General features: G+C 55.4%; 1 protein-coding gene and 1 long non-coding RNA gene across 2 annotated transcripts; one reads left to right on the top strand and one right to left on the bottom strand.

Moving 5' to 3' along the window:
• Positions 1-94: 94 nt before the first annotated feature.
• Positions 95-19287, top strand: BCKDHA (branched chain keto acid dehydrogenase E1 subunit alpha). The gene is made up of 9 exons (XM_070387652.1): positions 95-252; positions 9598-9783; positions 9890-9976; positions 13403-13511; positions 15463-15624; positions 17024-17230; positions 17338-17479; positions 17689-17860; positions 18767-19287. The coding sequence occupies exons 1-9, from the start codon at positions 139-141 to the stop codon at positions 18935-18937; spliced, it is 1350 nt and encodes a 449-aa protein (XP_070243753.1). The 5' UTR covers positions 95-138; the 3' UTR covers positions 18938-19287.
• On the bottom strand, positions 11956-15991 carry LOC138991765 (uncharacterized). The gene is made up of 4 exons (XR_011467632.1): positions 15838-15991; positions 13156-13301; positions 12738-12832; positions 11956-12087 (listed from the first exon to the last, which is right to left on the bottom strand). It is a non-coding gene; the product is annotated as an uncharacterized lncRNA (long non-coding RNA).
• Positions 19288-19439: the final 152 nt, after the last annotated feature.

The following is a 19439-nucleotide window of genomic DNA, read 5'->3' as shown; positions in this document are numbered from 1 at the left end:
TGTGTGTCCCAGAGGCTGCAGAACTAGTAGCGTATGGTTTCTTGGCAGGGTGTTGCTGGCATTTGAGTCAGGCTTATGAAGGGGCAGCCCCTGTCTCGCCGAGGAGAGGGGCGGATCTCCGAGGGATGGTCAGCCAAGATGGCGATGGCGGTGGCGGTTGCGGTGGCGAGGGTTTGGAGACCAAGTCGAGGCTTGGGACGGACGGGCCTCCCGCTCCTGCGGCTGCTTGGGGCTCGTGGGCTGGCTAGATCTGTGAGTACCTGGGGCACCTGAGAGTTTTCTCGAAAGAGGTATAGGAATGTTTATGCGGTCTTCAGAGTGAGGGGATTCCCTTAGGTCCCTGTAGGAAGTGAAGGAAGGGCTGTTAAGAGAAAGGACGAGGGCTGGGAGAACCACTTGGACAGGACATGCAAGGGAATAACTTCCACTTCCTTAGGAGAAGAAAAGCCAGACAGCTCTTTTCTGACCCTAAGGGAGGGAGAAAACTTGGAGAGAGCGAGGTAGTTTCTTAATTGCCGCCCATCCCCAGGAGAGGCCGCTTGGAGAATACGGGAGAAGGGTGTGCCCTCTCCCCTCAGGAGCTGGAGAAAATTGTGTTTGTAAGGGAAAGACTTTCTTCTGAATACGGAGTCTACTTTCAAGGAGGAGGAGAGAGACATCAGTTGCCCTTTCAGGAACTTTTATGGTGCCCCATGTTTCTTTGCTCCAATTCTGATTTTTAAATAAACTGCGTAAAAAAAAAAAAAATCGTTGTGGGACACCCTTGGTGGTCCAATGACTGAGACTCCGCGCTTCCAATGCAGGGGGCCTGGGTTTCATCCCTGATCAGGGAACTAGGTCCCACATGCCGGCAGTTAAAGAGTTCGTGAACTGTGGTGTTGGAGAAGACTCTTGAGAGTCCCTTGGACTTGCAAGGAGGTCCAACCAGTCCATTCTGAAGGAGATCAGCCCTGGGATTTCTTTGAAAGGAATGATGCTAAAGCTGAAACTCCAGTACTTTGGCCACCTCATGCGAGGAGTTGACTCATTGGAAAAGACTCTGATGCTGGGAGGGATTGGGGGCAGGAGGAGAAGGGGAGGACAGAGGATGAGATGGCTGGATGGCATCACTGACTCGATGGACGTGAGTCTGAGTGAACTCCGGGAGTTGGTGATGAACAGGGAGGCCTGGTGTGCTGCGATTCATGGGGTTGCAAAGAGTCGGACACGACTGAGTGATCTGATCTGATCTGATGCCGCAGCTAAAAATCCTGCATGCTACAACTAAGACCCGGTGCAGCCAAATAAATAAAGATAAAATACTTATAAAAATTCGTGGATCCTGTGCCTCCGATATAGAACAGTAGTCAAGGACCTTGTCGGTTTTGGTCACTCTAAGGAGGAGGTGATCAGTAAATATTTGTTGAACTAATGAGGGGAGAGGTCCTGGCAGAGCACTTAGTCCGTATTTCTTAGAAACAGTGGAGAAATGCCTTGTTTCTTGTCAAAAGGAGCAGACTCCCTTTAGATTGATGCTGCTAATGGCAGGCTCTCACAGCAGAAATGTAGATGGGAACCACTGTTTAGAGGGAGAGAGGCAGGAGGCTGAGAAAAGCTGTGAACTGAGATTTTGCATATAAGAGTAGTGATTAAGAAGATTGGCTCATGCTAAATCATGTGAGGCCTTGTTGTGTAATCTGCCTTTTTCTAGCTCTGTAGCTTTGGGCAAGGGACTGCTCTTCTCTGGACCTGATTTTCCTGTCTGTAAAATGCTGACAATCGTCACCTCGTAGAGTTGTGAAAATTAAATATGTAAAGTACTAAGACCTGGATCTGGCATATGATGAGGGCAATTGGAGTGTTAGCCACTGTTGAAAGTGAGGTTGGAGGGAAGGGACAAAAACTCACCTTGGAAATGGGGGAAGAAGAAGGGAGGTGACTTGGGAAAGGCCTGGATTGGTGAAGGCCTTGGTGGGAATTCTATCCAGACCTTATGGGGTTGGGTCTCACCATCTGATCCCAAACCATTAGGAAGGGAAGATGGAATCTGGGAAGAAGCTCTTGCTAGAGGGAGAAATGGGAGGAGGATGGGCTGTGAATAATGTGTGGGAAGACCTAAGAAGGGAGTCACTTGAAGCAGGTAATTTCAAAAAGGTTACTGGAGCAAGAGGGAGGTGGGAGAGTCCCTGCCTTTGGGCTGGTCTCTCTTGGGGCTTGGTTTTGATTTGAGCAGTCAGATCCTCCATAGCTTCATCCCTAGAGCCCATTGGTTGAGCCTGTGGAGTGAGGGTGAGCTTGACTGAATGGGAGGAGGGAAAGGTCACTCATGGCTGATTAAATCTGCTTCCTTTCTGGCTCAGTCTCCTTGCTACTCTTCCCTCTGGCCTTCCCTCCTTTTATTTTTTTGAGTGAGGTCTGTTGGTGGGGAGGGAAGCAGGGGGCGGTGGTCTTTAATTATTTATTTGGCTGTACTGGGTCTTTCTAGCAGCATGAGGGAGGTAGTTCCCTGACTAGGGCTCGAACCTGGGCCCCTTGCATTGGGAACGTGGAGTCTTAGCCACTGGACCACCAGGGAATTCTCTGTGTATTTTGAGAGTCCCTGTTTCTTCTCCACTTTAAATTATCTCACTTGTTTTTAAGTGTAAAAAACGTTTGTTTTTTTGTTTGTTTGTTTTTTGGAGGGAAGAGGAAGGAGTAATAGCATTTATTCAAAGATCTGGGGCCTGGTGTGTCCAGTAGCAGCTTCCCTCATGACTCAGATGGTAAAGAACCCGCCTGCCAATGCAGAAGACACAGGTTCGATCCCTGGTTCAGGCAGATCCCCTGGAGAAGGGAATGGCAATCCACTCCAGTATTCTTGTCTGGAGAATCCCATGGACAGAGGAGCCTGGCGGGCTGACTTTTCGTGATGATGTCCACGTTGTTCAGTACAGTAGCCACTAACCACCCATGGCTGCTGGGCCCTTGAAATGTGGCCAGTATGACAGAGCCCTTGAAGTTCTCATTTAACTTTAGTGACTTTAAATAGCTAGAAGAGGTTGGTTGCTGCCATGTTGGATGATGCAGTTTTAGGCAGTCAAGGTGGAGTCAGGAGATGGTATCTTGGAGGCAGGTTGGGAGGTTGTGCTTGTAGTGGACTGATTGGGTTGTTGGCGCAGGCTGCGTTGGGAGGAAGGCTCCTCATTCTCCACTTACCCCCAGCCCCCACCTGCTTGCCCCTTCTTTCACTGCCCTTTACTCAGGCTATGCCCTGTTGCCTTGGAGGCATTTGGCTGGTTCTGCCCTCAGTCTTGTTTCTAGCAGACGTTTTATTGTTCAGGGAGAAGAGGAGGAAGGGAACTTGATTGTCCTGGAGTCCTGAGTTGTTTTCTCAGCCACCACCCCAAGAAGCAAGTGTGATTTTGATCAAGTCATTTCACCTCTCTGAGCTGTAGCAGGTGGGGTGACTGGAGTGCCTCCTGCCCAGTTGGGAGTCAGGGAGCACCTCAAAGCTGGGTCTGTGTGAATGATCAGTAATAGTATTTCTCGGACCCTGCTGTTCAGGCAGTGTGTCTGGGGGCTCTAGAACTCCAGGGCCCTGTGCAGCATCTCCACACGGTTGGTGCCCAGAGTATATTGCAGCATGAAACAGTAGTTCATCATCTCCCTCTTGGCTGGTGTCTTAATGAAGCACTTTCTCATCGACAGGGCCAGCTCACACCATTGTTATATTTAACACTGCAAGGCATGGTACTGGTAGTTTTCTTCTGTTACAGGGGAGGAAACTGAGGCTCAGAGAGGTGAGGTCTGAACTTGGAGCTCTGGACTCCAGAACTGCCGGGAGGAGCAGGGGCAGGACTTCGGTTCAGGTCTTACTGCATCCTGCTTAGTCCAGACTGGGTGTGTATCGTCAGCCTCTGCCTGGGGCTGGTGGCAGGGTGGGGTGCCCTCCCCTCCCTGCACTTCAGCTCCACTGGCATTTTCCCTTCCCTTGGGTGAGCTCCCACCGCCTTGGCAGGGATATGGTCTTTTCAGTGTGGGCAGACAGGTCACTTCTTCAGAGAAGCTTTCCCGCCCCCCCCCCACCAGTCTCAATCTGTAGAACAGGGACAGCAGCAGTGCCTCCCTCAGAGAGAGATCTGAGGGTTAAAGGAAACGGTTCTTAGGAAGTACTTATGACACATACCTAGGGCTTTCCTGGTGGCTCAGCGCAAAAGAATCTTCCTGCCAAGCAGGAGACTCGGGTTTGGTCCTGGGTTGGAGAAGATCCCCTGGAGAAGAAAATGGCAATATCTTGCCTGGAAAATCCTATGGACAGAGGAGCCTGGTGGGCTACCATCCATGGGGCCGCAAAGAGTCAAACCCAACTTAGCGACTAAACCACTACTGCCACCCACACTATGCGCTCCATGAAGGCTCAGGAAATGGGAGCTGCTGTTTTTCTCCAGGGACAGTGACACTGCTGTGGCTCTGACTGATGCAAAGCAAGGATGCTTTACCCCTCAGTGCCTTGGGGAGCTTAGTGCTCCTAAACCCCCTGGGTCCTTGAGGCCAGAAAAAGCCTGACCTGTCTCCAGCCTTCCCTGGCCTCCCCAGCCAGGCCCCCGCCCCACTCTGGCCCCAGGAAAGGGAGGCCGCTAATGAGGGCACTGACATTCCTCAGCTGGAAGTAGAGCCAGGGTTTAGCTCTCTTTGAGGGCAGTGAGAGCGCTGGCTGAGGTGACTTTAGCCATCGTAGCTTCAGAGGACCCGGTTCCCTGGCCCCATCCACAGAGCCATCCCAGGCTGGACCCCACCATCCTCTCCAGCTTCCCTGTAGTGGTCAGGCTGCCTGGCTTCATGTGCTGGCATCTCTGCTCTCGATCTCCTTGGATCGCTGACAGGTTGCCTAACCCCTCTCAGCCTCGGGACCACCTCTCTTATGGCGGTGTGGTCGTGGTGCCCTCCTCGGGTCCAGTGGGACATGGACATCATACAGCACGGGCCTGGTGTGGCCTGGACGCACGTCCTTAACGTGCCGCAGCCAGATTGTCTCCACGGTGCCAGGGTCTCTCCTCTGGCCTCAGCCTTTGTCCTTCCGGAAAACTGACATGTTCTCCCCTCCCAGTTTTGCCTGGCTCGCCCCTGCTCGTTGTGCAGGCCTCAGCTTCCCTCTTCCTTTTCCCTGAGACTTTTCCTCTTGCACATGATACAGATAGTGAGGTGGTGAAAGGCTTATACGCTATACAGATGGTGAGCAGGTATAGCAGGTGCTTTCTACCCGCCCACCACCAACTGTTGAAGTAGAAATTCTTTATGGGTTCAGGGAGGCGGTCTCCTGCCCAATGTGACGTGACTGGAGAGCCAGGATTCAAGCACAGGCCACTCAGCCCTCCAGCCGTCACCCTAACTGACGTATGTGGACCCTTCCCGATCCTGCCTCCTCTGAGATCGCCCCTCCTGATTGTAACTCCTGTGTTCAGTGTCCATCATCCATCTCTCCCCATTGTCTCCAGCCCTCAGTTCAGGGCTTGACTTAGAGCAAATATTCACTGATGCATTGCTTGACCACAATAGCCATCAGGCACACTTGTTAGCTACTCATATTTGTCCAGCATTAGTTATATGTCAGGCATGAGGTCCTCTACACACAGGAGTTCTTAATCGGCACACCAACTTTCTTTACACATGAGGAAACTGAGGGAGCTGTAGTTCCACATCCCGGAAGCAGTGATGGACTCGAGTCCTTGTCCTTAACTACAGCGCTATGGCTCCCACAAGTACTGCCCTCAGTACTTGTGGGGCAGACCTGGCCTTCCAGAGCATGTCTCGGTCCTGTGCTGGGAGAGGGCATGGCTTCAAGGCTTTGTGTAAATCTGTGCAGTTTCTGCAGGATTCCACCAGGACAAACCCACCCACACCAAAAAGAAAGGAAAATGGGTGGAGAGGCATATATCCTCTGCATGTGATTCACTGCGTGCCCTCCACCCCTGCCCCCTCCCCCTGCCCCATGATGGAGCCATTCCTGAGAGCCAGCACTGTGCGGAGCCCTCTGAAAGCTCTTGGAATCAGCACAGTACCCTTGGCATGGGTACCACCTTCATCTCTACAGGCTCCGGATACGGGGCTCCGCCGAGGCCCGGCTCCAGGGACAGCACCCTGCTGGTAGCCCTCCAGCCTCTGGAGGCAGATAGCCGTGCCCTGACACTGGGGTTTGTGCTGAGCCTTGCGACTCTGTCCTCCTGGGCCCTGCTGGCCCCTGGCCTCCTGTCCCAGAGCCCTCAGATGGAGTCTCCCTGCACCTCAGTCTCGAGTGTCCACTGGGGCCCGGTCTGGAGTTACTATCTGGTCTGAGATGCAGGCAGTCCTCCCCAACTCCCCTTTTCCCCATCTTCCCGAGGTGCCAGTCAATTTTTCTCATTTCTCTTCCTAGATTTTGGTTTTTTCCCCTCCTTCTACCAGTTTTTGAGCATATAATAGGTCCCACACCTGTGGTGAACCTTCTGTATGCCTTATGTGAAGTACTACTTGTAACCCTGCGCAGCCTTTTCACAGATGAAGAAATTCAGAGACACTGTTTTGCAGAGGGCTGTGCAGTGAGCTAAGAAATTGGAATCCAGGTTGGTCAGACTCCAAGCCAGTGAACTTACTTGCTCATTCATGCGTTGGGTCAGTAATTCCCTGTTGAAGAGTGTGCCCTGTAAACCCATGTGGACATGCTCCTTGCCTCCGGAGCTCATAGTGTGTGTGGGGGAGACAAGACACCTCCAGGTAGTTGGGAGGGCCCAGCCTGCATGAGCACCCTGAAAGCAGGGGGTGGTCTGCAAGAGCTGAGCAGCTGCCCTGCCTTGGCAGGCCTGGGCCTGCCCTGCCGTCAGAGCATAATTTCCTTTATTTCCTCACCACCACAAATGCAGAGAAACGCACACTCGTTCACATTCCCCCACTGGCCTCTTTACCTCAGTTAAAGGAGGGAAGGTGGGGAACCCATTTGCGCACCCTCGTGTGAGACCCAGCTCAGGACGAGCCCAGGTGGCGTGCTTCACTTCCTCTGGGAAGTGAAGCCACAGTTAGCCAGCCGAGAGAGGACCCCGGGGACCTGTGGGAAGTGGGCAGCTGGGGTGGGGAGCCTGAGCTTGGGGGTCTGGCTGTCAGCCCTGCCCAGGTTTGAAGCCCAGTTCCGACTTACCCGCCTGGTTTAGCTCTGGGGCCTGGTACAGGAGGTGATATGGCCGCCCTGAGCCTCAGCTTCCTTGTTCGAAGGGCAATAGTAAGTGCGCCCTGCCTCCCGGACGTGCTCTGAGCACTCGGTGAGGGCTGTGTCTGGGGACATCAGCCTGGCACCCCTGTATTAAAAGGGGCTCTGTTGTGACACAGGTGGTTCAAGGCTGTCTAATTGGAGAGCTGAGAAATGGGATCGATTCTCCTGGTGCGCCTGTGGCCTTCCAGGCTTTCCCTGCCAGGCCACCCCTGAGCCAGGGGCTGCGATGTTTCCCACAGGACTCCTCCCCAGTTCCACAGATACATGCCACTCTTCACGTTCTGCCTTTTGCCTATTCTGCCATGCATGCGTGCTAAGTCACTTCAGTCACGTCCGACTCTTTGGGAACCCATGGACTGTGTGTAACCAGCTAGGCTCCTCTGTCCATGGGATTCTCCAGGCAAGAATCAGTTCAGTTCAGTTCAGTTCAGTTGCTCAGTCGTGTCTAACTCTGCGACCCCATGAACTGCAGCACACCAGGCTTCCCTGTCCATCACCAACTCCATCACAAACTCATGTCCATTGAATCAGTGATGCCATCCAACTATCTTATTCTCTGTCGTCCCCTTCTGCCTTCAGTCTTTGCCAACGTCAGGGTCGCATCAGGTGGCCCAAGTATTGGAGCTTAAGCCTCAATGTCAGTCCCTCCAATGAATATTCAGGACTGATTTCTTTTAGGATGGACTGGTTGGATCTCCTTGCAGTCCAGGGGACTCTCAAGAGTCTTCTCCAACACCACAGTTCAAAAGCATCAATTCTTTGGTGCTCAGCTTTATAGTCCAACTTGCACATCCATACATGACTACCGGAAAAACCATAGTTTTGACTAGACAGACCTTTGTTGGCAAAGTAATGTCTCTGCTTTTTCATATGCTGTCCAGTTTGGTCATAGTTTTTCTTCCAAGGAGCAAGTGTCTTTTAATTTCATGGCTGCAGTCACCATCTGCAGTGATTTTGGAGCCCAAGAAAATAAAGTCTCTGTTTCCATTGTTTCCCCATGTATTTGCCATGAAGTGATGGGACCGGATGTCATGATCTTCGTTTTTTGAACGTTGAGTTTTAAACCAGCTTTTTCAGTCTCCTCTTTCATCAAGAGGCTGCTCAGTTCTTCTGCTTTCTGCCGTAAGGGTGGTGTCGTCTGCATATCTGAGGCAGAATACAGGCAAGAATACTGGAGTGGATTGCCATGCCCTTCTCCAGGGGATCTTCCCAACCCAGGGATCGAACCCACGTTTCTTACACCTCCCATATCGTCAGGCGGGTTCTTTACCACTAGAGCCACCTGGGAAGCCCATGTGTTCTGTTACCCAGCCTCGAATGCTCCTTCCCTGACTCCTAGATATCCTTCAGGTCCCAGCTCTCACTTCACTTCCTCAGGGGAACTGTCCCCTCTTTCCACTCTGCTCTCACCCCACAGCCTCTCCTGGAAGAACATACATCACCCGTGGCCCCCCCGGTGTTACTTTTTGAGGATCTGTCTTCCCTGCTGCGCGGCAGGGGCAGGTGTCTTGCCTCTCTTAGGTCCCCACAGACTAGTACAGGCTGTGAAATGAAGCAGGTGCTCAAATATTTATTGAATGAGTCAGTCTGGGCTCCTGGAGGAGGTTAGGACTGGAGAGGGCAGCGAAGCGTGTGGAGCTCTGTGCCAGGAGATGGGGGAGGAGGCCTTCTAGTGTAGATGAGAGCAGAGATGTGGTGGTAGAAACGAGGATCAGCATTACTTTGCACCTTCACGATAGGTACAAATACTCTGCTCACCGTTTTATACGCGTGCTTTTGTCTAAGCCTCCCTGCGTTTCCATGAGGTGTTCTCCATGTTACAGGTGAGAAAGGGAGACTTGAGGAGGGAGACGCTCATTCCCATGGTCCCAGCAAGGGATTTGAGCCTAGGCAGGCTGACTTTTAAGGGCTCCCAGACTTAAACTCTAAGCTGAGAGACTGGCTTAGAGTGGTCTCCTTGTGGGTAGAGGGGTCGGTGAAGAGCACACCTGGGGGGGTGTGTGTGTGTGTGCACCATGGGAGATGAGGGGCTAGTTGTGGTCAGCCTTGAGAGTCCTTGAATGCCAGGAGAGGAATTTGGGCCTCTGATAATTATAGCTACCGGTTCCTGAGCCACCTGCCACTTTATTAGATCATTTAAGCTTCACAACAACGTTGTGTGATAAATACTATGATTTTCACCCCAGTTTTACAGCCTAGGAGCCAAGACACAGGGCAGTTATAGGAACCTCCCCGAGGCCACACACTGGGAAAGTGATGGAGCGGGAAATCAGACCTTGTGTGTCTGGCTCCAGAGTCCACCGTGGCCTGGCGGCTGCATCACCAGCAATGCTGCCTGTCAGCACAGGGAACCTCTGCTGCTCCTGACCTGGGTGTTCCCCTCCACCCTCCCTCCCCAGCACCCCCACAGGTGGCAGCAACAGCAGCACTTCTCGTCCCTGGATGACAAGCCGCAGTTCCCAGGGGCCTCAGCGGAGTTCATAGACAAGCTCGAATTCATCCAGCCCAATGTCATCTCTGGGATCCCCATCTACCGGGTCATGGACCGGCAGGGCCAGATCATCAACCCCAGCGAGGATCCCCACGTAAGAGGCCACCTCCCCCCGACCCTGTGCCTCCCATGCCCAAGCCCCTTGCCCATCTCCTCTCTGGCCCCAGCTGGCCCACGTCTGTCTGTGCCTCTGTCTGCAGCTGCCCCAGGAGAAGGTGCTCAAATTCTACAAGAGCATGACCCTGCTCAACACCATGGACCGCATCCTCTATGAATCCCAGAGGCAGGTGCGTGGGGACAGGCTGGGGAGGGGGCCTGGGATTACCTGAGGTCCTGCCCACCCTACCTGTGTATGGGCCAAAAGACAGCGCCCAAAGAAGAGGGAGTGGAATGGAGATCCCTGTCTTGTGGTCCTTAGACCTCCTGGGGCTCTGGAGGAAGAGGATGAGGGGTGGTCCTGCCCCAGAGCAGAAGGTTGAACCGGATCACAGGAAGCCTGTTGTCTGCTGGGCTGGGGCTTAGCTGTGCTGGGGGCGGGAAGACAGGAGGAGACTGGATGGCCCTTTGTCTCAGACACTCACAGTCCTGAGAACGGGGTGACCCTCGGCGCTTCCTGGAGCGCCTGTGTCCAGTGCGCTGTGGAGGGACACCCAGCAGTGTTAGCTTCAGCAGACAGAGCCCGAGGCTCAGCAGTGTCAGCAGAGAGGGAGCCTGTTGACTCCAATACCTGCAAGTCTACAAGGCTGTTTCAGGCACGGCTGTACCCGGGGACTCAAAAAGTGTTATCAAACCTTTCTCTCTCAGAGTGTCTTTTCCACTCTCCTTTGCCTTGGCTTCCCTCATGCTCAAGCCGCAGTGGTCTCTGGAAGCTCCAGGCTCACAGAGACGGGGCAGTGAAAGAGTTCAGGGTGCGGGCTCTGGAGCAGGACTGCAACTGGAGTCCTCATTCTGTCACCTTCTAGCTTTGTGATCCTGAGAAAGTTGCTCAGCCTCCCAGTGCTTCAGTTTGCTGGTTTCTAGCTACTTTATCAGGTTGCTGTGAGGGTTGATGGTGGCGTACATAATAGCCTGAGAAACAGTGAAACTGGCATTTGTCATGGATACCAGCCTTGCAGTTGTTATCTTCTCTGCTTAGCAGTGGAAAGAGAATGTCTGGTCCCTAACATTCCAGCTTTGGTCACAGACAGATTCATCTTTGAACCAACCTGTGAGATTGACCGGCCAGGCCGGGGCTGTGTGCTCATGCCTGGGAACCATGGGAGCAGAGGCCTGGAGTCTGTCCTTCCTGGGCTGCAGAAACTTAAGAGCAGGGGCACGGGGTTCCTGTTAGAAAAGTGGGAGGATGCCAGCTGTCCCTCAGCTTCCACCACCGCTGCTGGGCCAGAAGTGGGGATGGGCTTGGGAATCTGCACTTGTATCAAGCCCCCAGGTGACCCCACTGTGGACTGAAGCCCGAGGCCCACCGAGGACAGTTCCAAGCAGATCATGCGGGCAACCAGCTCACAGCAGTGCTGTGTGTGGGTTCTCCACCCTGCCCAGAAACTTCCCTTGGCTCCTGTTGTCCACAAGATCAAGACCGGCCCTTCCTGTCTGCCCTGTCTCCCGTTGTGGCGCTCAGCCATCTGCTCCCCTCTGCACAGCCTCAGGGCCAGGCCCCGCCTCCCATCCACTCATATTCATGGGCTCCTTCCTGCCCCTGGATTGACTGTGCACACGGGACCTTTGGAACCTGATGACATGGGCCCAAGTCACCACTGGGACTTTAGGCAGATGGTTTTTCTTGTCTTTGCTTCAGTTTCTTTAGTGTATTAAATTAAAAAAGTAGAAATAACAAGAGAACACATCCCAGAAGGTGGGAGTGGGAGTTCCCTGAGACCCACACATCAGGTCACTTGGCCATTGGCCAACACTGGGAACCCTCAGTAAGATCAGCTTGGCCATCAGGTTCCAGCCTTTATTAGCTAGGATGACTCTCAGCTATAAGTAGCAGACAGCCCTCCCTCAACACCTCCCAAATCCTGACAAAAATAAAAGCAATAGTTTAAACAGATTAGTAGTTTCCTTCTCTTACATAAAAGAAATGTGGAAACAGGTGGTCGGGACTGATGCACCACAGTGTCACTGGACACCCAGTACTGGCTTCTGGCTTCTAGGGCCCCTCAGGAACACAGTGGCTGCTGGAGCCCTCCATCACGTCTTACCCCAGGCAGGAAGTAGAAGGAAGGTGGAAGGCTGGACATGGCACTGCCCAGCTATCTTCCCATACCCACGTTTATAGAACTTCCTAGGTAGTCCCACCAAATGACACCACACGTGTCACTGGTCACTCCCAGCTGCCACGGACACTGAGAATGCAGTCTGTTAGTCTGGGCGGTGGCTGCTGGTGGTGCAGTGAGACCTGTTAGTAAAGAGAAGAGGGATCAGGTGCTGGATAGGCAGCCAGTGATCTCTGCCACTAGCCCAGGTCCCGTTTCCTGGGATTCCCCCCTCTCAGGCTCCCCCCACGCCAACCTTGACAGCCCAGCCAAGCGCTCAGCATCCACCCACTCGCTTGGCACTGGGCGGTCAATTAACTTTTAATTGGCTCCCCACTTGGAAGCAAGTATTATTCATCGGTTCCCGGCTTGTGATGGGAGGCTAGGCCTGTGGGACACGAGGCCTGGGCACAGGGCACCCTGCGGAGCCCGGCATGACTGTGATTTACCTTCCATGCAGTCCTGCTCACCACCCATCTCTGTGCCAGGGCTCCCGGGTCTCCAGCCAGACTTCACCTCTTAGCCCCAGATCTACTTGGCTTCTCACCCTGGGTGTCCCTCACAGATTTCAGCCTGTCCAGACTTGACCTCAGCACCTTCCTCCCAGACTCGCTTCTCTTTCTCCCTCAGGCCGTTTCTCAGGGATGGGTGCCACCATCCACCCATTTACCCAAACAAGACCCGCAGTGTTCCCTGTCCCCTTGCTATCACTGCCCCTCATTCTCTCTGTCCTTAGGTCTTTAATTAGAAATCCATTCTGCTCAGTACCACAGTCAGGAACCCAGCTTCCTACCTTTCTGTTACATCATCTTGGGCAGCTTGACTTTCTTCCTGTAACTGTTGCCTCATGTTCACAAGATGGCTGCCACAGGTCCAGGCTTCATGGCTCTGCAAAGTGGGGGAAACGGATGGCAGCGCTGCAGTGATCTCTTTTATCAAGAAAGCAAAAGCAGACTTCGACTTGTCTGGCCAGAACTGTGTCCGGGGGCCACTTCTGACTATAAGGGAGACTGGGGACCTGCTTTTCCAGGCCCTGGGATTGAGGCATTCAGGAAGAGGGGTCACCTTGGGCACTGGCACATCCAGCTAGCAGGTGCCTCTCTCTTTCCAACCTTGCCGCCCCCCGCCACACTTCACACCCCAGCCCTTCTGGCCTCCCGGCCTTTGTTGCCGGCTCTCTGGAAACTTCCACCATCCCCACGTTTGCTCACCTGAGGCCTTGCTCCATGATGCCTCTCCATGGTGGACTGGGTACACCTTCAGCTTCCATCACCCTGGCTCTGACCAACCTGGCACTTCTTCCATGGAGGCAGGCATGCCAGCGTGGCCTGGCCCAGAGCCGGCCTTCAGGAAGCATCTGCGGAATCACAGAGTCAGCAGACAGTCAGCATTTGGATACTTGTATGTCGTGGCCCAGCCTCAGTGAACCCGGGCCCCCGGGCCCCCCTCTACCCCCAGGGCCGCATATCCTTCTACATGACCAACTATGGCGAAGAGGGGACACACGTGGGGAGCGCAGCAGCCCTGGACGACACAGACCTGGTGTTTGGCCAGTACCGGGAGGCAGGTACGTCGGAGCTCAGCCAGGCCCTATGAAGTCGGGCCCTGGATTTGTGGTCTCCGTGGAGACAGGTCAGGCTCAGTCCCGCCTGCTCAGAAGGCGAGGTCTACATTAGTTACCAGTGTGCCCTTGTGTGAGCTGCATGATGCCAGGGAGCCTCGGGGTGCTTCACCTCCGAGAGGCCTGGCAATACTGTACTTAAGCGCCTGTGCCCCTAACCTGTCCATGCCCTGCTGGTGACCGGTGGTTAGATTTGGGGCAAGTCACTTCCATTCTCTGAGCCTCATTTTTCTCATCTAGAAATTGAGATTACGATGGGGTGGCGACTCCTGCGTGGTGGGGCTGCCGGGAGCCTGTAGTGAGGGCAGGCGGGGCTGCGGGACCCCCGTCCACACGTGCAGGGCTCTGCCAGCCTCTATCCAGGTGCCAGGTCACTCACTCAGCAGAAGCAGATGAACGGTGTGTTCTAACCATTTCTAAGTGAATGGGGGAGAGGATGGAAGGATCACAGACTAGGAATGAAGAAGACGGACAAGCATTTAGAGACTGCGGGGAGAATGGAGCTGAAGTTGGGGGTTCCAGAGCAGTTGTTGGCATGGGGACCCAGCAGGGAACCCCATCTGCCCCTTCCTCTTAGGTGCTGCACGATCCTGGGCAGGTTCCTTGCCTCAGCTTCCTCATCTCACGTCCTCACCGTGTGGGATGGGTACCCCTCCCAAGACAGTTTCACTGGGCAGATGACACAAAGCCCTCAGCACAGGGCATACAGTGCAGAATAAGCCCTCAAAGTTGGAGGCGATGCTGTTTCCAGGGCCTCGCACCCTGAACAGCTCTTCAGGGAGGTGTGGCCTGGCCAGGGTGGCTGTCCAGAGCCTGGACCAGCTGGCATGGCTGTCTCCTCTCAGACTGTCTCCTCTCTCATCGGCACCAGACTCCCCACCCCCACACACTCCGGGAGGACAGACGCCCCATGATAATGACTCTGGTTCAGCATCATTAGATTTCCCCAGGCAGTGGGCCACAAGCCAGGCCCTGGCAGGTTTGCCGAGTGCTTCCCGCTGTTTTTGCCGAGGGGTTCTCTCTGGGGAGGGCTCCAGGCAGGGCCTGGCATTGCGGGCGCCAGCTGGGCCTGCACACGGGGGCCGTTAGGGCCCTTACCACCTCTGCAGGAGTGAGCCGTCCTGCCTGGGTCCTGGAATGCCCTGAGTCCTGGCAGCTGCGGGGGGCACCTGCGTGGGGCGGGAGGAAAGGCCGACCCCGTTTGCCCATCCTGACTGGGCAGCTGCTCGCCTGGCTAAGTCGGTGTCTCCCGTTTCTGGAGTGGGGAGAACGAGGGCACTGAGGATGGTGGTGCTCCCGGGGCCTGTCTCCGTTCTCCTCACAGTGGAGTGGAGGCCCCTGCCAGCCTCACGCTGGAGGGGCTGCATGGGGCCCCTGCCAGCCCTGCCAGCCGAATGGTAAGAAGCCCGGGTCAGAGAGGTGTGTGCTTGTGGATTTTGATGATGAGGTGGGTGTCTACCAGGGGTTTTACTGCTGAGAACTGGTTTGAATATTTCCTCCCTTAGTCCAGGAGTCATGAACATGGCCCATACATTTATTTGGTTCGTATGATTTTTTTAAGTAAATGAATTAGAGGAACACTTAAAAATCGATAATTTCTCAAAAGGAAAAAACAGGCAAGCTGAATTTCTCCTTCTTTTGAAAAACGAAACCATGTGGCCTTCCTGAGCAGAGGCCAGTTGGTCCGAACAGCAGCCTCCCTACTGAGCCAGGCCTTTCTGCTCTGTGCACCGTCCCTGTGAGCATCCAAACGCGCCTTCCCTGCCCTACTCCGGCTCCCTCGCTGTACCGGCAGCGGGGCAGGGCCTGACGGTGGGCGGCTGCGGGCAAAGAGGTAGCCTTCAGGGGTTGGCCTCCCCCCATACCCACCAGGTAACCCTGCCTCCTCCCGCTGCAGGTGTGCTCATGTACCGGGACTACCCGTTGGAGCTGTTCATGGCCCAGTGCTACAGCAACGTGAGCGACCTGGGCAAGGGGCGCCAGATGCCCGTCCACTACGGCTGCAGGGAGCGCCACTTCGTCACCATCTCCTCTCCACTGGCCACGCAGATCCCCCAGGGTGAGAATGCGCACCCAGGCCCGGCACACGCAGACTGACGATGTTTCCTCCTCGGGCCCTCACCTCTCCACTGGGGCCTCCTGTTGGGTGCAAGGACTGAGCGCTGGTCTGGGCTCTAGACTTACAAGATCTCTCTTTCTGAGACCCTCGTGGGAGGGCTCTAGTGGCGCTCGGCAGGCACAGTCACTCTGTGTTTCCCGTGCTTATGCTCACCTCATGTCTGTTCAGTGGCACAGCCAGCCATGTAGAACTGAGTGTATGCCAGGTTCCTCGCGAAAGGTCACTGGCAGGTCGCAACAAGAGTTGGCTCTCATGTTGTGGACCAGGTGGCTCCAGAGCCCAGGTTCTCTACCCCAACCCTGGTCTTCCTCTGTCCTCGGAGTCTGACTCCCCCGAAGGTGACTCTGGAAGCTCACGATGCTTAGCGCAGCTGGTGTGACTCTTGTTAAAGATGACCACTTGTGAAGCAGACCCGCTTGGGGCCAGGCCTGCGGCCACAGAGTGCAAAGACAAGGTCATTCTGCTCCAGGGCAGACGCTTGAGCTGATGTGTGCAGGGTTTAGCAGAGTCCCAGGCACGTTCACCCCTAGTGAGTTTTAGATATCTGAGAACAAGAGCAGTTTATGTGTGAGGTGGGAGGTGGACAGGGCAGCCTTCTGGGTGGAGGTAGCATTTTCATTGATCTCCATCCTGTAGAACTTCCATAAGGTAGGATCAGGCCCTCACCTTCTGTTTGGGTGAGCGGTTTAGTTAGTCACTTGGATATGTCCGGAGTCCATGCGCTGTGCTGGGCACCTTCTAGGTGCAATGAGCAGAGGCAGTGAGCTGAGGCCTCTGGGTGCTGACCCTGGTCGGGGAGATGGACGGCATCTGGTGCAGATAACACGTGGAGTATGTCAGGGGTCATAAGGCCTACAGGGAAAACGGCCCGGGTGTGATACCGGCTCTTGACTTTTGAGCACACTTGGACCCACAGAGGACCCCCGCTGCGGGAGGAAGAGGAGAGAGTCTCCTGTCGGTCTGGCTCAGGGTTTAACCGGAGGGTAACAGGGTGGGTGGGAGGAGCAGGGGTGGGGGAGGCTGCTCAGGCACGCAGGGGAGAGGTGGGGCTGGGACCACCAGGGCGAGCTGAAGAAGAGGTCAAATGTTAACTCCCATTTTGGAAGTGGAGCGGGTGTGGGAATGACCGGACTCAAAGATGCTGAAGGTTTTAGCCTGAGTGGTTGGAAGGATGGAGCTGCCATCAGCTGAGGGGAGAGGACCAGGTGGGGAGCTTCTCGAGGGCTCAGGTGTTTTCTTCCCCTCAGAGCCTGGCGACCGCCAGACTGAGCCCCAGAGGCCCGGGTCGGGGAACAGGGGTATGAGCGCAGGTGAGACGCGCATGTGTCTGCTTCTACAGCGGTCGGGGCGGCCTACGCGGCCAAGAGGGCCAACGCTAACAGGGTGGTCATCTGTTACTTTGGAGAGGGGGCGGCCAGTGAGGGGGACGCCCACGCCGGCTTCAACTTCGCCGCCACCCTCGAGTGCCCCATCATCTTCTTCTGTCGGAACAACGGCTACGCCATCTCCACGCCCACCTCGGAGCAGTACCGCGGGGACGGCATAGGTGAGGGCCCTCCGCTCCCCTCCCCTCCCCTCCGCTCCGCTCCCCTCCCCTCCCGGCTCAGGTCTCGACTGAGCCCTGGGGCCTGGCCGGCCTCTCTGTCCCCACAGCGGCTCGAGGCCCCGGGTACGGCATCCTGTCCATCCGCGTGGACGGCAATGATGTGTTTGCCGTGTACAACGCCACCAAGGAGGCCCGGCGGCGGGCCGTGGCGGAGAACCAGCCCTTCCTCATTGAGGCCATGACCTACAGGTACCTGCTGGCTGCCCCCCATCATCCCCCAACCGTGACAGCCTGTCCGCAGCTTCTCCCCCGTGTTGGTCACTCTCCACAGCACAACCCCATTGCCCCGTACCCTCTGGCCTCCGTTCCGTTCCCATCCTCTGTTCCAGTCTAGCCTTGCCCTCCTGACCCTTGCCTGCAGGGCCGCAGCCTGACCCAGGCCTCCCCTCCCCCTGTAGGATCGGGCACCACAGCACCAGTGACGACAGCTCGGCGTACCGCTCAGTGGACGAGGTCAACTACTGGGACAAGCAGGACCACCCCATCTCCCGGCTGCGGCATCACCTGCAGAGCCGCGGCTGGTGGGACGACGAGCAGGAGAAGGCCTGGAGGAAGCAGTCCCGCAAGAAGGTGAGGCAGGGCTTCCCCGCCCCAGTGGGAACCCACCCCAGGGGCCATGATGCTTCATAAGGACGGCTGCAAGAAGGGAGAGGCCGGGGGGTTGTTCGTTGTCGTTTAGTTGCTCATCGCAACCGCCTCTCTTGTGACCCCATGGACTGTAGCCCACCAGGCTCCTCTGTCCATGGGATTTCTCTCACAGGAATACTGGTGTATTCCTTCTCCAGGGGATCTTCCCAATCCAGGGATTGAACCCACATGTCCTGTACTGGCAGGACTATTCTTTTCCATTGAGCCACCGGGGAAGCCCAGCTGTGGGGCGTAGGGGGGAGTGCCATTGAATGGAGTCTTGGGGATAGCCCTGATGTCACGATGCCCAGACACGTGCACCTTGGCCATGTCCCAGCAGATGTCTGGCCCCAGCTCTTTCATCTCTGAAGAGGGATACTGGGTACCTGCCTCAGAAGTTTGTCTGAGGCCTTGCACTTACTCCAAATGCAGTATAAGTGCCCACCAGAGTCGGTGCACTGCCCTCCTCAGCCCTGGTCGTTGAATGCCAGGGACATTGCAGCCCAGTGGGCAGGGTGGACTCTGGTGTTGGGCAGCATGCGCTTCCTGACTCTGACATCATGGACACGTCCTTCTCTTTGCCTCACTTTCCTCTCCCGAGTTGCCTGCTTCTTAAGGCTGCTAAGAGACCAAAATGATTCTGTACTCTTGGTACAGTGCCTGGTTCCACTAAGGATGGAGAAGCTGGGATTGGTGATGTTAGCTGTCACCACTGTTAGGATGATTATTTCCGTCACCTGCATGGGAACTTGAGGCTCAGGGGTCTTAACCCCTTGCCGAGGTCCCACAGGAGGAGGTAGGTTCCTGGGTAAGGGATGGGCTGCCTGCCCACCACCCCTTGTCTCCCAGGTAATGGAGGCCTTTGAGCAGGCTGAGCGGAAGCTGAAGCCCAACCCCAACTTGATCTTCTCGGACGTGTATCAGGAGATGCCTGCCCAGCTCCGCAAGCAGCAGGAGTCTCTGGCACGTCACCTCCAGACCTATGGTGAACACTACCCGCTGGACCACTTCGAGAAGTGAGGCCCCATAGCCCTTGGGGTAGTGCCTCAACTACCCCAAGAGGCAGCCCCAGTTTGAGGGGCAGATGGGACTGGCAGGGTGCCAGCTTCCTCAGACAGCTGCCTCCAACACACTCAGGAGCCAGGCAGTACTTGAGGCAGCTCCTGTTCCGCTAGGCTGTTACACTGGTCAGCCCCTTCTCCACCCTGAGTTACACGGTCTTCTCCCAGGGGCTGGGCGAGGGCACCTCTGGGACTAGACACCCCTGAGGGCTGGGGCTAGACGTGGTGGGTGAGTCTGTGGAACTTGACTCAGAATTAGAGGTCAGCAAGTAGTGAATAAACTATGTCTCTGTGTTTGGCTCCCTGCCACCTCTGGTTTCTGTTTCCTGAAGTGGGGACATGGGAAGCAAGGCCAGCATGGCTGGCTTGGGACTCCCCTAGCTCCTCCATTGAAGATGAGTAAAGCCAAGGCTGTTGAGCTGTCGTCTTCTTCCAGAGACTTTCACAAGCTGGAGGGTCAG

This window comes from Bos mutus, chromosome 18 (assembly GCF_027580195.1).
Source record: "Bos mutus isolate GX-2022 chromosome 18, NWIPB_WYAK_1.1, whole genome shotgun sequence".
Lineage (NCBI taxonomy): Eukaryota > Metazoa > Chordata > Mammalia > Artiodactyla > Bovidae > Bos > Bos mutus.
Note: the sequence above shows the minus strand (reverse complement) of the source record. Positions and strands in the feature narration are given on the sequence as shown.

What these genes read in the sequence shown, in the direction of transcription:
- BCKDHA (XM_070387652.1), top strand. Translation starts at nt 139, where the DNA reads ATGGCGATGGCGGTGGCGGTTGCGGTGGCGAGGGTTTGGAGACCAAGT. An exon ending in TCTATGAATCCCAGAGGCAG is followed by an intron (nt 9,977 to 13,402) that starts GTGCGTGGGGAC and finishes CTCTACCCCCAG; the next exon opens with GGCCGCATATCCTTCTACAT. An exon ending in ATTGAGGCCATGACCTACAG is followed by an intron (nt 17,480 to 17,688) that starts GTACCTGCTGGC and finishes CTCCCCCTGTAG; the next exon opens with GATCGGGCACCACAGCACCA.